The sequence below is a fragment of the Sebastes fasciatus genome, chromosome 6 (genome assembly GCF_043250625.1).
Source record: "Sebastes fasciatus isolate fSebFas1 chromosome 6, fSebFas1.pri, whole genome shotgun sequence".
NCBI classification, from domain to species: Eukaryota; Metazoa; Chordata; class Actinopteri; order Perciformes; family Sebastidae; genus Sebastes; species Sebastes fasciatus.
The window spans coordinates 28,945,977-28,963,337 of NC_133800.1; the positions used below are offsets into that span (position 1 = coordinate 28,945,977).

The following is a 17,361-nucleotide window of genomic DNA, read 5'->3' on the forward strand; positions in this document are numbered from 1 at the left end:
GTGCTGATAACAAAATCTTATCTGCAAAGATACAAAGGACTGACCTTACAAAATAAGACACCCCAAACTGGAGGGTTTTGAACGTGCGCCACCACAACGCCACAATAGCAGCAGTCTGATACGATGGTGCAGATGTAATCTTCAGGTGTCTCATTTATCTGTCATCCTCCCCGGGCTTTCGGAGAGCGTCTTTATCGGGGCTCCACAGTAAAGGAATTCGCAAAGAACTGCAGATGAAATTCGGAGGGGATTGGTTTCAGCAGAGTCACTACTGGCAGCCCTGAGAGGAGGAGATAATTACCACTTTGACAAGCTTTGATCACAGGTACAGTTATTCTAAAAAATGTCTGCACTGATTGAACAATGAGATGACGGCCTCGAAATTCAGATGCCCTACTTTTTCCATTCTGAATAGAAGCTCTGTCTCGCACACGAAGAGACAAAAATGACAAAATGGGGGTAGTTGACGTAGCTTAGCTGTCCTTAACTCCCTTTTTGATTTGTAGAAGTGGAGAAGGGGGATCTGATGATAGGTACTAAGGGGGGGAGTCGTCGTTGTCGTCGTGGGTAAATCATCCATGACCTGTAAATACTGTGGGAGGAATGAATCATGGTTTCTTTTTTGTCAGGAGGCAGCAAATGATTCAATAAAACGACAGAGGAATCAGTTTTTTAGCGAAGTAGGAGTCAGGAGAGGTAACGCTGGTGGGAATAAGGTAAAGACGAAACCTCGCCACAAAGAAGAAAGGTTCAGTTCATTGAGATCTCTTTGAAAATGCATCCAGACCGCAGCGCAGCCCTAAAGCAAACAAGCCTCCTACACTACCTGCCTGGGCTAAACTAAGCATGTCAGCGGGGCCACCCACTTATAGGAAGGAAGACGTCTTTGTGTGTGTGTGTGTGTGTGTGTTTGAAGGTCAATCAAGTCAAATGAGTCAGTTTTTTTCCCTCTCTTACCTCAAAATGTAAACAATCTTCTCAAATCAGTGTTTATTATGTAGTTTTTTATGGTTTACTTTATTTCACCTCTTCCTGTATCCTACTCATTAGTCCCGCACTGATGTTGTTCTCCTGAAGGCTCAGGTGCGTCAGCGGGAACTGCGTCCTACAAAGCAGCGCCCCCATGATGTCGTTTCCTCCCACGTCGCTGACGCCGTTCCTGTCCAGATCCACCTGCCGCACGCTGGCGTTCTCTCTCAGCATGTCGGCCAGCAGCCTGACCCCCGGGTCTCCCAAGTTGTTCTCGTCTAGGATGATCTGAGCCAGCGAGCTGCTTCCTTTCAGGCTGTCGAAAAGTTCCTTCCACGCCGCCAGATCGGCGCCGCTGGTCTGCGCCAGCCCCAAGTACCGAAGATAGGAGTGGTGCCTTATGTATGACGCTAACACTTTCACCCCGTCGCTGCTCAAGCCGTTTCCCCCGATATCCAGTTCCAGAAGAGCAAAAACCCTGAAAGAGCTCCACCCGGCGGGGAGCTGCAGGAGCACGTTCTGCTCCGATGGGAGGAGCATGGCCTGCTGGACGGCGGCGGCAGCTCTCGCCGTTTGCTCCTGCAGCTCAGCTATGCCATTTAGCAGGGTCAGCATGCCGTGATCACGCAGTTTGTTTCCAAACAAGCTGTAGAGAGAGAAAGAAAAAGTGGTAACCATGGAGATTTATTCTGATTCCTCCATGAACCGCTCACTTCAAAGTCTGTTTGAAATGATGCGACCAGGGTTATTGTTGAACTTTATACGTGCTATACAAGGATGAAAATCATCATCATTTAATAATACTTTTATTCCTTACAGGGACATGTTTGATCTGCTGTACACAATAAAGGAATAGTTAAACATTTCTTGGTTGTATAATCCATACAAGATCTGTGTATAAACTACAGTTAAGTGGGTTATGTGCCAGACTATTTCTTGGCAGAGACCAGTAACTTCCTGGAGTTTCCGTGGGTTTGTTTAACAACTGCTCAGAGCGGTGCTAAGCTAAGCTAACCAGCTGCCGGCTGAAAACAGAGTGGTATTAATCTTCTCATGTAACTCTCCACCCAAAAGCAAAGAAGCATATTTCCCAAATTGTCAAACTATTCCTTGAAGCCCAACACTATTCTTTTAATCTCACACATGTCAGCGTGCACTGTAAGTCTCCACATCTGTCACGAAGACAAGCTCTTGCACATTCACTGTATTTTGTGGGGTAAAAAGGAAATAACTCAGAGAGGTGAGGCGCTGGAGGCATTTCTTATTCACATAAAAGAGATGGATTGTGTAATTCAACAGTGAAAGGCTACGATTTTATTCCGCAACAACGAGGCTGTCCTTGGATTCACTGCGTCTTTTTACCGTCTCTTCAGTTTTATTATATTCTTTTCTAAAGTCATTTTGAAAAAGCTGATGCTCCTGGATCTGCTTGTTATTCAGTGTGTTTTGTGAATTCAGACAAAAACATACCGGATTATCACTCATTCTCAGATTTTTGATGTTAACATGGATCAGCGGAGCCAAGGACTTACTGTAAGCCTCTGACCTGAGGCTTCACCCTCAGGACGTCCAGCAGGATGTGAGCGCCGTACGGGCCGATGAGGTTGAGGTTGAGGTTGAGCAGCGTGACCTCGGACCGGCTGCTCTTCAGGGCCCCCGCCAGGCTCAGCAGAAGGTCGTCCGTCAGGTCCGTGTTCCTCAGCACCAGCTGCTCCACCTCGTCGGATGTACTCAGCACCGTCATCATAGCGTCGAGCTGCAGTTGCAAACCAAAAGAAAGTATGCTGAAGTACAGAATGTGCTGTTATTTTTGGGGATTTGGTTTGGCTTGGTGCAAGATGTCAGTGGAAACTTTCCTCTCCGAAAGTTAAGACATATTTCAAAAAGGTCATAAGGTCAAGAGTTAAAGGGCTGGGAAAAAATGTTGTTGGAGTTAGAAATATTTTTCTGTTCTATAATCCTGTTGGTTTCCCACATGAGGATGCAAGACTGCACAAAGAAATGATACACAAATATCTCATTTAACTTCTAGTTCACCTCAATTGCCATTCGGTGGAACAGACAGATTATTTTTGCCCTCATACAGAAACACATTTTGCATCACAGCCCCGAGGATAGAGCGTTGCGAGTGTTAAGTGTTTCACGTTTTGCGTGTGAGAGCTCGAAAATGTGTCTGGGAATGAGATGTGAGCGGGACAGGTGCTGGAGGTTTTTCTAAACACAGAGACGGGTTCAGCGTCCAGAGAGACATACGGTCTGGCTGTCGGCCACATCCACTCTGCCACTTTGCTAGACCTTGAGGAATTTTTCAGGCGCTGTTGGAAGCTTTTTCATCATGATGGGTGCGACCGAGCCAAAATGCCTGCCTGTCCCAGATAACACCCAGCGACCATTTGTTACAGTCATGTTGTCCTTTAAGTCAGAATGGATATTTTTGTGAATGAATAAACTTTTTATCAGTAAAATAAATGCTGCATACCAATGAGATAATGACCTTTCCCTGTTATTGTAGTAGATTTTTGAGTTTTATATCTAACATTGAGAAGTATAAAATGATAAAACACACTGACACTGAAATACATATTCATCCTTTTTAAACTGCTTTAAATCCTAATATGTGAGCAGAAGACATTTTGCATCTTGAAGTTTCACATTTTCATTGCGTCATTGTGGAAAATTTGTATTATATTTTCCCATTAAAGGTGCAGTGTGTGTAGGATCTGGTTGCATCTAGTGGTGAGGTTGCAGATTGCAACCAACTGAAACTTCTCCTGTATGCCAAACATGTTGGAGAGCTACGGTGGCCGACGCGAAAACGTGAAAAGGGGAATGCCTCTATCTAGAGACAATGTTTAGTTTGTCTGTTCGGGGCTACTGTATTGTATTCATACACACGACAGTTCGTATGATAGTTTACGAAAAGTTATTCCTCATTTTTCGTGCGTTTTCCTACGAATGTCCAGCGTCAATTTATTTAGTTAGGTTTAAGCAACAAAACTACTTAGTTAAGTTTAGGCAGCAAAACTACTTAGTTAGGTTTAGGCAGCAAAACTACTTGGTTAGGTTTAGGCAACAAAACTACTGAGTTAGGTTTAGGCAACAAAACTACCTAGTTAGGTTTAGGAAAAGATCATGGTTAAGTTACGCCACATTGGAAGTGGCATACACTTATGTACGGAGTTTACGTGACAAATAAATCAATATTGACTCCTGGTTTCACACAAGACACGAACAGCGGTCTCCTGTGCAAAATTCTGGTGTGTTTTGACCCACTCATGAACCCGACCTCCTCCCTACGTGGCTTTTGTTGCTATTTATACTTCCTGGTTCACAATTGCGTGGATTACATACAAATTGTATTTGTGGGATATATATATGAATTACAGTGCATTTACTTTTCGTAGGTGTAGCTACCAACGGTGTATGAGGACAGCCTGCCCTATGTAGACATAAACGGCTCATTCTAAGGTAACAAAAACGCTTCTTATTTTCAAGTGATTATGATCTAAAGAAAACATACTTATTAATATTATATTTTATTTCTGACAATAAATCCCCCTAAATGTTACACACTGATTCTTTAAGAGTGAAACCTAAATAATGTTCATCATGCAAAAAAGGAAAAATACTGCATGTAACTACTTAACATTAATGGGAAATGTATCACTTTAAAGGACAAATTGTTTTTGAATTAACACTATTATATTATTTGGCAATTAAATTACAAGTGCTAACACAAATGAATGCACACTGCTGCATAATGCAGCATGGTTATTTCAAGGGCTTTTATGCCAGTGATTTAATGCCAAGAGCTTTTCTGGCAAAAACACAGATCCACCACAGTAATTTGTGTTGTACACACACCTGCGCCTGCAGGTCTTGTTCTTTAACAGGCTCTTCTCTGCCAGCGCTCTGGCTGGCCGTGTCCTCCTCTTCCTCTGGCTCTCCATCAGGCTGCAGGACCGTGTCACTTTCTGCGCTGCGCTCCACATCCGAGCCTGGAGCTTTGGGGCACGATGACAGCCTCTTCTGGAGCCGGCACCTCTCCAGGACTTGGCATGGAGAGGGAACGAAAAACAACTCAGGCACAATAAAACTGTCTCTCCTGAAGCCAAGTGCACACAGTGATATTGATACCCACCGTTGATGTGAAGATGTAATAATAAAATCTAAAATTCAGTTTGAGCATTCGTGTTCAATAGAGATGGGCTGCAGGGAGATTTATGAGAGCGGCCATGTGTGTGAACAATGTCTGCACAACCTGTCCTACACGTCATCCGTCTTCCTTCAAGCAGACAGTTGCTCAGTGTATCACAAATTCAAGCTTTTCTGCTAAAGTGCATTATGTAAATCAGTTACAGCACTCCGGGGGGATTCCTACTGTGCTGCGGTTTCTTTACTCACTGTTTGCCTTGAACCAGTTGTGTTTGTTTGGGCGCTGCTCCAACGCGGCGCTCATTTCCACACATTCTTCATAGAAGTCCTTCAGTCTTTCCCCGTCTCTGTTTTTCCCATTTGATCCCAGCTCCTTCTGTTTCTCTCCGTTCTGCTTAGTCAGTGCCTCCTCATCCTGCAATGAATCTTTAAAAAGGAGAAAAAACTCTTGTTCTTTCCCATTTGTTTTACCCCCACTAAGAATATTAAATGGAAAAACCACATGCAGATGGATTGAAGGGTCATCTTTACTTGAATTCTCCTCTATTTTTCCATCTTCTCTTACAGGAATAAAGGAAAAAAACAGCACTCACCGAGAACTTTGCTTGTCTTGTTTGATCGCGGCTGCAGCTCTGTGACATCGCTGGTTGTTTTCTGCTGCTTATGTTCTCGTCTGGCAGACGATGCTCGGTCTTCACATTTTTCTGTCACCGTTGACCTCTGCGACACCTCCGAGCGCTTGCCGTCTTGTCCCTCTTCCCTCTTATGTCCGGCTGTCTTGCCTTTGCTCTCTTTCTGATTAGTTTGACCCTTGCGTCGCTTCTTCTTGGAGGTCTCTTTAGCTACAGCGGGGTCTTCGCCGTCTGTAGATCCTCCGCCACCTTCCTTGACATGCTTTCTTGTCCTCCTCGTTGTTTTCTTCTCTGGTTTGGCCGGGATAAACAGAGGGGATGATGGACGTGACTCGACGGTCCCTGTATTGGAGACACAAAATGAAAGAGAAATGCTTTGTTGGACATTTTGTCTTTAAAACTAGCCCATTGAAATCAAGGACTGGGCCTAATGTCAAAAAAATGCTGATGAATAAGCTTTAGGAAGTAATGGAAAATGGAGACACTCATTTCCAGGCTTTGTACCGTTGCCAGGGCTCCGCTCTGGAGGGAGAATTAAGTTCTCCTTTGTGCCGTTGTTCAGCTGCTGGCAGGAGCTGTATTTGTTTCGGAGACTTGTACATCTGAAAAAGATGAAAAATATGCTTTCATGGTGACTCACATTTCTCCCCCCTGTACCACCACCAACATCATTCCCTCATGTCATGCAATATGCATCCTTTTTCCCCCTTCTGTCGACCTAACAATACATCATATCTGCAGGAGCAATGGGTTTACCCCTTCAGTTTTGACTGGTACTAATTTTCTGCCAACGCTTTATACTGTGGGATGAAATCTGACCTGTAACAGGGCATCCCACCAGCCAGCCAAGCCAACCTGAAGCAGCTCTTCCTGCCCTGCTGGAAGCCTGGAGCATAGCGGTACTCGCAGCAGGAGCTGATTCTGGCCACCATGATGCCGTTGACGTACACGGTGGCGCTGAAGGGGAAACCTCTGTGTCGCTGAGAGACGAACTGGAACTGCTCTGAGAGATGCAAGGAGGAAAATATTATGAAATGCTCGAAGGTTGGAAATGATCGTGTTTGATCGTTCTAACAGATTCAGCGTGGTTATTACACTGTCTTTGTTTGGTTTATGTTGCCGTGAAGGTCAACAGTTTCAGGGATGGTTTTCCTTGTTTCCTAAGCTCATGGTGAGACTCTTTGGTTGGCATCATCCAGGAAATAGCAAACAGCAGTGGTTCCTAATGTTTTTGACTTGTGCTGCCACTCGCAACTCCTTGTCACAGGTTGCATATTAGAGGTGGAAATCACTTTGTTGATTTGAGGGTGCTTAATCCGTTCACTTCATCACTTCTGTCTTCAGTTTGGTAGTAAATTCAGTGTGTTGCTGATTCAAATATCCTATAAACGCACTGATTATAAGGTTCAGCAGTTCCTTTTGACACTTAACATTACAGTAAAGAGCCAGCGGATGGCACTGTTAACCTTACCCTCTAAAAATGTCATTCCCATTCCCTGGAGCTCAGCCACCACCTATTTGCAACCGGAGTTATCACAACCAGATTGTTTCTGTGGTTTCCGCTGTCTTTTGTTAAACTTTTAACCAAACATCAACAATTTGTATTAATTCCAGCCATCAGTGAGGGGAACTCCGATGCCAAAGCGTCTGATACTGTCAGGGAAAATGATGATTCAGAATCGTCGGTTTGGCTTAAGGATTTAGTGTTAAAGATTTGTTCATACATGTACTGAACATCTGTATTGTGTTATGTCTATGAGCTATAAGCACTACAACCAGAGTGATGTTCCCTTCTAAGATTGTTCTGTTTCAATAGTTTTAGATCCCTTTAGTTGACTGATGCTCTTCTGTATTTCACGAGGAAAAAAGCAAAGATTTGACCAAAAAAGTCTGTAATTTTGTGTTTTTTCCTTTTTTCATCTTCTTGCGACTCCCCATTTTGGGAACAACTGGAATATGGTATGTCAAATTACTTTAAAAAGGAACCAAATCAAGACCAAAATCTGGTTTTCTCAAGTAGGGCCTACCATTTAGGAGCAATCAAGTGGAGTAAGACTCACAGGGAGAGCCAAGTCTGAGATCAGAGCCCAATGAGAGGAAGACTGTTATGTCCCTCTAGCATCATGTTTAGTCATTTGTAAACCATTTTCATTGGTACTGATAGGGAAGTTATATCACGCGTTATTATTTCGTTAACTTTGACAGCCCTATAGTAACTTTGCTAAATCCTATATATTCCTTTTTTGTGTTCCTTCAACTTACACAGATGATTTTGTAAACACATCACACACACACACTTCCAAGCAGAAATCCATCACCTCTTCCTGACACTGTGATTCCCTCCCTGGAGTGGCGGCTGTACACAGTGTGTATCATCATGTACCGGCTGCAAAGATGAAATAGTCTTGTCTCGTCTACTGACTTTATTTTATGTGATGGTTGTCTATCAGGTCGCACGTCAGCTTCCTGTTCTTCTTTCAACTCAAATACTGCCTCGGGCCGACATCCTCACCGTCCTTTTTTACAATGATGCTTTGAGGGCAGGTGAGTAATTAAATGTGTGAAAAGAGGGAGAAGCTTTGGTAGAGCATAATTTAAATCGTATGTCTTATTGAAAAATACGTTGAACTGAACTGATTGAGCCATCTCTACCACTCGGTTTAGGACTGTTATGCTAAAAACAATCCACTAGATGTCGCTGTGTTTTTAAATAGCATGCCTTTTTTAGTTCACTTTCTTACAGGAAGTTAGCAACAAAAATGTCACTCCAGACATGAGGACTGTTTGGTCTCTTTTTCAAAGGTAGGCTAGTCTTTCAACATACCGTAGTCTGAGAGGTCTTACTGAACACAATTATGTAAATTACTACTAAAAAAAGTCCAATAATGGGCAAATAATTTTCTAAAAACATGCTCAACCAAACAGTTCAGTTGTCCTTTTATAGTAAAGCTAATAAATCTAATGATGTAATTAAAATTTACTATTTAGTTCTGATTATTCATTGTTGTTAATATGGTACCTTTTCATGTTATTCTATTATATATATGCAGAAATAATTTAATTATTATGAATTTTCTACTGTCTAAAAACCTGCTCTACCAAACGGTTGAATTGTCCTGTACGGGTAGTGATTTTAAGATGATACATTTTTCATTTTTAAAAACACTGTTGTTAATATCATTTGTTAATATTAAATATTGAATGTTATTTCATTATATATTTGATTAAAAAAATGAAGTAAGTAGGATTTTTCACCATTTCTGAGATGTTTTCAAAGTAGCCTAAATATCTAGAATAAATACATGGAAATAATACTACTACTGGTAATACTACGAATTTCATGGTAAATGATTGACATATGTTGGTATATTAACCTATGACTGCATAATAACAGTACATGGTTTGTATTTTTCTTTTACCATCTCAACCGTTTGGTAGAGGCCTATATATTAAAAAAACTGTGGGGTCTATTAAAAGAAAAACATTAAATGAAAAAAATGCACAGCGAAAAGTTTTCCATTGCTTTTTTCTTAGTGAGGACATTAAAGGGTTAACACCCGCAATTTATTAATTTGTGGCCGTTCTAGTAAAACAGCTTTAAATGCCTCAGCTCCTACCTCCTGGAGTCACCACGCCTTTGAAGACACAGATATTCTCGCCTCCGTTGACTTGCTGGAGTACTTTGAGCTCATCCTGAGTCGACCCCAACCCTGACCCCCGACGACCTTGTCCGAGGTAGGTCATTGTCACGCTGACGTTGGATTTCTTTGCCTCTTTTCGTGCCTTCAGGTTACTCTGATGTGAAGAGAGAGGAAAAGGGGAAGACTTTGAGGACTTTGAGAAGAAGTTGCGATATATATTTCCACTGGAAGTTAAACAGATGTGAGATGACCTCTTTTTTAGGGTGACCTCCAGTTCGCTGAGAGGCAACGGAGGAGAAGGATCCTCTTCTCTTGTCGTACAGGTAAGGACAGGACTGACTCAGAGATCCTCTCATTGAGTTTAGATTTGACGCCTTCGTTGTGATGGCTGGGAGGTAAACGCCGTCTTTACCAGTTCTGCCAGGACGGGCTGTTGCATCATCCAGCTGTGTTGGGTACATGCAGTAATGAAAAGGGATGAATCCATCTTACATCACATTTAACCCTAATGTAACCTTCTTTAACAGCACAAAAAGCATACTATGTTTTATCCGCATTTTACTACATGACTCCTCCTAATCTTATGAAAACTGCTCATAAACATGATCTTGATGCGATGACGTGAATGTCATGCTGACCTTGTAGATCTCCACGGTGTCGGGGTTCTCGAGGACGAGGAGTTTGCTCTTGGCTCTGATCAGGCTGGCGATGGAGTGGATCATTTTAGCATCTCTACCAGGCTGAGCTGGGATCTGTAAGTTAAAGAATCATTAATGGAGTTGACGGTCAGACATGGGTCAGAAACATACTAACAAGACACGTACAGGAGTATCTCTGTCTCCTCCGTGGACCCCCTTGTAGAAGAGATCCTGGAGGAGAGCCTCGCTGTTTCTCCTGATTCGTCTCATTGATTCCTTCTGAAACAGCAACATATAGATTTTAACATCTTAAAATATACATTAGAACAGATTGTTTTTATATCAGAGTGAGTAGAGCCTGTGGGATATAATTCAGTCTGGCGAGGACGATATAGAATACTGAGGTGTAAATTGGATTATGCCCTCTACTATTCGTTTGAGTTTTAAGGTTTTCCACTGTAAACTAACAAGCCTCCATTGTTCCCTGCACAGCCTGTCAGTGACTTACAGCATCTGTAACCTAATCACTTCTTCAACATGCGGCCATGTCATCTGCTGGGCTGAGTGCCTCAGGGAGGGGAGGCAGCCGGCAGACAGCCATGTCCTGAGATTAGCGGCCTCATGTATGCATGAGTGCACCTCAGCTTCAGATGGTAAATAGCAACAAAGATGGGACTCGGGTGGTGTTTGAAGTTTGTTTTAACTTCCCCCAAAATGTTCATTTTAAGCACTTTACTGCAGTTACCGTACAGTTTCTTGCACCCTTAAGTGGCTGGAAAGAGAAACTTTTCTACCAGGAAATAGAGCTGCGTGTGTTTGTGATGAATCCTGAGTTGTAATCTAGTCTCTCTTTAGTTTTGAGGCTATTTAACAGTGGTGGAAGAAGTATTCAGATCCTTTACTGCAGTAAAAGTACCAATCCCACAGTGTGAAATTACTCCATTACAAGTAAAAGTCCTGCATTCAAACCTTACTGAAGTAAAAGTATTCAAATATTATCAGCAAAATGTACTTAAAGTATGAAAAGTAAAAGTACTCATTATGCAGTAAAATGTTCCCTGTCAGTGTTTTACTGTTATATCTGATGTTTCTGGATTAATATTACTGCTGCATTAATTATTTACCTCTGAGGTGTAGTGGAATAGTTTAAAGTGTAAAGCTGCGTAAACTAGAAATACTCTGCTATTTAATTATCTTAAAACTCTGTTTAGAAGTAACCAAAAGTCATTCCTCACTGCCTGTGAAGTATTCAGATCATTTACTTAAGTAAAAGTAGCAATACCTTATTAAAAAGTACTTCACTACAAGTAAGTAAGTCATACAAATCAGATTTTACTGAAGTAAAAGTACAAAAGTTTCAGCACAAATGTACTTTAAGGGTAAAGTAAAAAGCGTTAGGGAAAAAAGTTAAAAAAATAAATAAAAATTAAAAAGTAAATGAATGTGTATGTAGCATTTTAACGCTGGACCGGGTAGAAATAATTTTTCTTTTGTTGCAATCTTAATCTGCAGTAACTACAGCTGTCAAATGTAGTGGAGTAACAAAATACAATATTTCCTTTTGAAATGTACCAGTTTAGGAGTACAAAGTATTATAAAGTAAAATTAAAATACTCAAGTAAAGTACCTCAACATTGTACAGTAAGCACCACTCTTCATTTATTAGTCATCTTTATCACCATTTTAAAAAATGTGTTTCTTTAAATCTAATCTACTAGACTAATTAATTACTTAACTATTCAACTACTGAATAAAAACAGATATACATTTACATCTCTTCAAAAAGTTTAAAGGAATTACTCATAGTATCCCTTATTATCTGTAATAAGGTGTTTCTATTTTCCCAGCTCACTAATTTTCCATTAAAGCCTCACAGGACGGAGATCTTACCTGTCGTCTTGTCCGGGTATACGGAGCTGAATGCGTCTTTCCACCAGGTGATCTGATACGTCCTCAGCTGTTGATCTCCTGTTCTCTGCTCTCTCTTCACACGGCCAGCCAGCGACACTTGAGCAGCCGACACCTATGGCACCGGGCCCCCCCCCCCGCCTCCTGACACTGGTTCCTCATCCATCTTTAATCGGCCCTGACCTTAGCTCAGTGCGCTCTGGCCTCTGATAAAGTTATGAACCTATCCTGTAAACAAATACATTGTAACAAAAGAAAAAAAAACAATAGCAAATGTGATCAACAAAAGGCTGTTTGGCAAAACAATCCCAACTCAAGGTCGGATAAAACGAGAACTCCTAAAACTGCGTTGGATAAAATCGGAACAGCTACTGAGCTTGTGTGTCAACAGATCCACGATCAGACTTTGTGATACGGATGAAAGCTCTGGAAAAAGCTAGTAAATGGAGCTGGAATTGTTTTGTCACACTACTATCTGTCAATGGCAATATTTCCAAGTTCAAGAATGAACTTTCATGACAAGAAAAGGTTATATTGCTGTTGTCAGAAAGGGACCTCAATCATATAACGTGGTCAGATATATTGGCAGATTATTACCATAATTAGAGCCATGGAGGTTTTGACTGTACACGGCTGGTGGACAGACACACCGAGGAAAAATACAGAGGAAATTATCTCGTTCATCTGCGGGATTAAGATCATTAGTATTTCTGCCAGTGGATATAAAACATGTGAAAACAATTGAAATGTCATTCTTTTGTGCTATAAATAATGGCCATCAACGTGCATCTCTCTTAAGTCTGTGCAGTCCTCGCCGTCGTACGGTGTTATTGTTATATAACAGCTATTTTCCTGCTGTTGCCCCATAAAGACCTGCTCATATTCTCTCTTTATCTCTCCTCTGTGAGCTGTCTGAATGGTTGTACTGTGTGCACGCCTCAGCTCTCTCAAAAAAGCCTGACCCTCTGTGCATGCACACACTGGCTCCATGCAGTTTCTTATGGCACATCCAAAGGGCCACTGGAGGCCAACGGGCTCCGTGCCTACTGCTGGATCCATTACATTCATAAACTGATAGGGGGGTCTGAGTGTATTTGGCTTGGCAGTCCAGCATTTCCTTCCTGCCATGTTCGCTGAAGCAATGTGTCAGTTTATTATAGGCTCGCCACACTCCTCCGCCCTCCGGCGTCCATCATGAGACGCATTATGCGAGTCGTGATTCGTCATTTTCCTCTGCCCAGCACCTTTTTGAGGATCCCGAGATTTGTAAAAGTCATCAGTGATCAATGTGGAAATATAATATTGCCGCGGTGAATATTTTGGAAGTGAGACCAAATTGATTGTTGACGTTGGAGTTTATCAGCTGTGTTAAAGCCATCGATCACTGTGTTTTATAGACAGCTTATGTAATATCCTGCTCTCGGGGGACACTTTAGATTACTGACCATTCATCCTGCCTCTCATTGTGAGAGCCAAAGACGCAGGATATATTTCATTTCCTCCTATTCTTCCTGTTGTGATTTGTAACTAATATAAAGCAGCAGTGGCGTATAGCAGTAATCCACAAACGTATTTGGCAGATGAGATGGCCTTCATGGAAGGACTAGCAACATTTCACATGTTCACAGTGGCTACATGTCTACACATGTGAATACATGATCCATGGCTGAGTTTGCATTAGACCACTTATAGAGTGGCAGAAGTCGGGTGTTTTAACTATTTAATCTGTCACTTTTTTAGCTATACATTTAGATTTTTTTCTAGGTTGCTAACTAGGTTTTTTACACCCTCAAAAACACTTGGCATTAAAGGGATAGTTTGGGTGTTTTGAAGTGGGGTAGTATGAGGTACTTATCCATAATTAGTGTGTTATCTACAGTAGATGACAGTCGGAATGCCACCAGTTTGGAGAAAGACAGGATTTACCGCACAGGAGCAAAGCAATGTACTGCTGTGGAATGAGCCGGCAGCAAAATGTATTTTTTGCCAGCTAAAAGAAAGGCCCATATATATATGGGCCTTTCTGTTATGCGGCTAAAATACGTTTTGCTGCTGCCCCCGTCCACAGCAGTACATTACTTGTCCAAACTTGGGGCATGCTGACCATCATCTACTGTACTGAATGGATAAATACCTCATACAACCCCACTTCCAAACACCCAAACTATCCCTTTAAGGTGTTACATTGATTCTTAGCTGACCTAGCCCACAATCTTTATAAGTACTCCCTTGTAGCTGCAGAAGTAAACAAGTACCCCAGGTTGGGAATTACTGGCTACAAAAGCAGCATCGTGACCAGAAAGTCATTCTCTGGAACAGCAGGACAAATCTGGGGAAAGTAAAAGAGCAGTGTTTCCGCTGCCACATTCAGCAAGGCCTTTAACCCCCAGTGGAGAGAGTGGATCTGCTCAGTGGTTTTAACGGGTAGCCTCCGAGTATGAAAGTGTGCAACTGTGTCAGTGTCAACAGAACTTTCTTGAAAAAAAGAGCTTTGCTCTCAAAGATCATGTACAGAACATCAAACACAAGTTTGGCCCTCAATCATATGTTATATATTGCTTATTTAGAAGCCAAAGATCTTTAGTGAGGACTGATATTCTTCCTCCAGCCACTCAGGAGGAAAACAGATTGTGTGAGCTGCAGTGGAATCCCATTTTCTTTTGTGCTGTACACACTATGATGATTTAAGAGAGTAATTTTTCCATGAAATGGCTCTACAAAACCATAAAATATATTGCTGTGCAAAATGGAATGGTTTAATTTTGATGTATTTCAGTTTGCCAACTTTGTCTCAAAGGCCTGGAGAAGAAGGCAAGATGGAGTTTTTAATTAGTATTTACTCTGATTTCTCCAGTATTCTATAGCAAATTTGTTCGCCAGTGATTTATGAATATTGTTTTAGACAATGAAGGTCTAAGGACATGATTATGAAAGTTGATCGACTACTTTTTTTTTTAGTAGTCTAGATGGGGCATATATATATATATATATATATATATATATATATGGAGGACAGAACCTTCCAAAATCAAAAATAAATAAATAAATGACTCGATAAATAAATATAAAAAATTATAAAATATTTGCAGCAGGTAAAGTTGCAGTTTGAGGTGCTAACGTCACTTTAGACGCATTTCTTCATTTTGTGAGTCGTTATCAGAGGGAAATATTGTACTTTATGTATTTATTAACTACTTTAGACTTGCTTTGTGTCTGCTGGATGTGGAAGTAGGCAGCTGCTGACAAGAATTAGACAAAAAAAATCAATTAAAGCAGTTTTAAGTGTAAGAAGCCTGACAACAACAATGAAAACTTAAACAAAATATTTAATATTTGTTGAGAAATGTTTTAAATTGACATAAGTTGCATTGGATTGTATCGCATCATGTATAATTCACATTGTATGTGAGTCAATTTTCCTTTATTTTCTGTTGAATGTTGAATGTAACGCAAGTATGATTATTAATAGATTTTAATGGATGGATTTCTTGTACAGATAAACACTCCCGCTGAGGTATCGCTCCTCCTTCTGCAGGTCCTTGACTCTGTTAATGTTCAGATGTGGGTCTTCCATGTATTTGTCGGACAGTTTGAGTCCTACTGGACTCCACAGTCCCTCCTCCTCCATCAGCTGCAGCTCTCTCTCCAGATCCTTCTTGTAATCATTTGCTGGTGTTCCTCTGTGGTCGCCTCTCACCATGCAGACAAAACCTCCTGCAGAAAACACACAATTTATTCACTAATAGTCACTAGATGAAGCAGATTATACAAGACAAGACTCAACTCTGTCTCTTGGAAATAGTATTTCTATTCCACTAATTTACAAGAGCAAATGTGTTTTGAGAGAACATAATGCTGCCCTAATAATGTTTCTTTCTCAACATAATGAGGAAAAGTTTATTAATCAGCAAAGCAAATGTTAATACTGAACGGATTTGCAAAATGTTCAAAAACACAAACGTTTCATCTGTTTTCCTGCAATATCTGTTTGTAGTAATTTGAGTGTGATGAATGTTTTTATGGCTCTGATTAGAAAAAACAAACATAGAGACACAAAACAATGAGACAAAAAACGACCACAAAGAGACACAAAACAAATAGACTAAAACGGAAACAAAGAGACACAAAACAAAGAGACAAAAACAGCAACAAAGAGGCAAAAAATGACCACAGAGACAAAAAACAACCACAAAATAAAGAGACAAAATTGGATACAAAGAGACAACGAACGACCACAAAACAAAAAGACAAAAAACGGACACAAAGACGACAGTGGTCACAAAAAGACACAAAACAAAAAACGGTCACAAAGAGGCAAAAAACAACCGACCACAGAGACACAAAACAAAGAGACAAAAACGGCCACAAAGAGACAGAAAATGACCACAAAACAAAAAGACAAAAAATGGACACAAAGACTACAGAATTTCTACTGACGATGCTACCATGGCTACTAAATGTGGTTGTTAGTTGGTTACCTGGTTTGGCGGCGGCACAGAGCTCTCTGACAACACTGACCGGTGCAAAACCAACATCCAGAGCACCGACGATGATCACCACATCAAACATACCTGAAACCAGCAGAAGAAGAGGAAGAGGAGCCAGGTTCAGTTTCGAGAAATCAAATTTAAACTGTCACAGATGAGCATTGAGTGAATTAAGTGTGAGTGTAGTGTACAAGTCTGTGCAGGCAGTGGTTCTGTTCCCAGTAAGGCCAGTTTAAGGTCCTGATAGAAGCTGGTTTTAGCAGCTTGTTCCAGCATGCGTTTACTGCCGTCCACTCCCACAAAATTCCTGAAGCCCAGTTTAACCATCTATAAACACAAGAAAAAGAAGACGACCAACATTAACACTGACTTTTTAACCTCTAAAGACTGACATTATTGTTCCTAATCCTTCACACTTCCCTGTAAAGAACTCTGTAATTTAGAATTAACAATTGATGGTATCATCAAAATAACATACATATAGCTTACAGTTCAATAGGAGCACCTGAAATGGACTTTGAGCATGAAAAAACATGTTATATTTAATAAAAATGAAAGTGTATCTGCCCTATCAGACTTATAATATCCATTTCTATGCAGATGACAGTCTTGTCTGTATGTGGTTCTCTTCAACAACAAACTATATCAATTTAGGGGTCTGGTGTGATCGTCCTTTAGGTTTTATATTGTTGTATCAACGTTAGACTTTCAAAATAAAGTCTAAACAAAATGTATTCTTGTGTTGACTCTTCTGAGTTGAAAGCAACGGTCTTACCAGTTTAGCGACCCATCCAGACCCACAGGCGACGTCCAGAACCCAAGCTTCTTCTGGATTCCCGGAGAACTTATCAGACAGGAATTCTACTGCAAGGTGTGGTGCTCTGTAGCTCATCAGGCTGTGATCCTGTTTAAAAAAATGTGAAATTCTCCA

The 17,361-nt window shown here is 41.0% G+C and overlaps 2 protein-coding genes across 6 annotated transcripts in view; both read right to left on the minus strand.

The window, feature by feature from the left end:
- On the minus strand, positions 1-12,065 carry LOC141769696 (uncharacterized). Of its 2 annotated transcripts, none has more exons than XM_074639021.1 (12): positions 11,926-12,065; positions 10,222-10,314; positions 10,036-10,149; positions 9,649-9,843; positions 9,374-9,551; positions 6,576-6,759; positions 6,261-6,358; positions 5,718-6,098; positions 5,374-5,550; positions 4,834-5,021; positions 2,502-2,725; positions 1-1,615 (listed from the first exon to the last, which is right to left on the minus strand). In XM_074639021.1, the coding sequence occupies exons 2-12, from the start codon at positions 10,303-10,305 to the stop codon at positions 1,018-1,020; spliced, it is 2,421 nt and encodes an 806-aa protein (XP_074495122.1). In that variant the 5' UTR covers positions 10,306-10,314; positions 11,926-12,065; the 3' UTR covers positions 1-1,017. The 2 variants fall into 2 exon arrangements, with proteins under 2 accessions (XP_074495122.1, XP_074495124.1); XM_074639023.1 differs by having other exon boundaries at positions 1,450-1,615; positions 2,516-2,725.
- Positions 12,066-15,251: 3,186 nt separating this feature from the next.
- Positions 15,252-17,361, minus strand: part of LOC141769704 (methyltransferase-like protein 27) — a 30,035-nt gene continuing 27,925 nt past the window's right edge. For all 4 annotated transcript variants that reach the window (XM_074639058.1, XM_074639059.1, XM_074639056.1 and 1 more), the window contains exons 3-6: positions 17,206-17,334; positions 16,622-16,757; positions 16,422-16,514; positions 15,252-15,657 (exon numbers count right to left, since the gene is read on the minus strand). In XM_074639058.1, the coding sequence (XP_074495159.1) occupies positions 15,416-15,657; positions 16,422-16,514; positions 16,622-16,757; positions 17,206-17,334 (600 nt within the window). In that variant the 3' untranslated portion in view covers positions 15,252-15,415. The remainder of the gene's footprint in view (positions 15,658-16,421; positions 16,515-16,621; positions 16,758-17,205; positions 17,335-17,361) is intronic.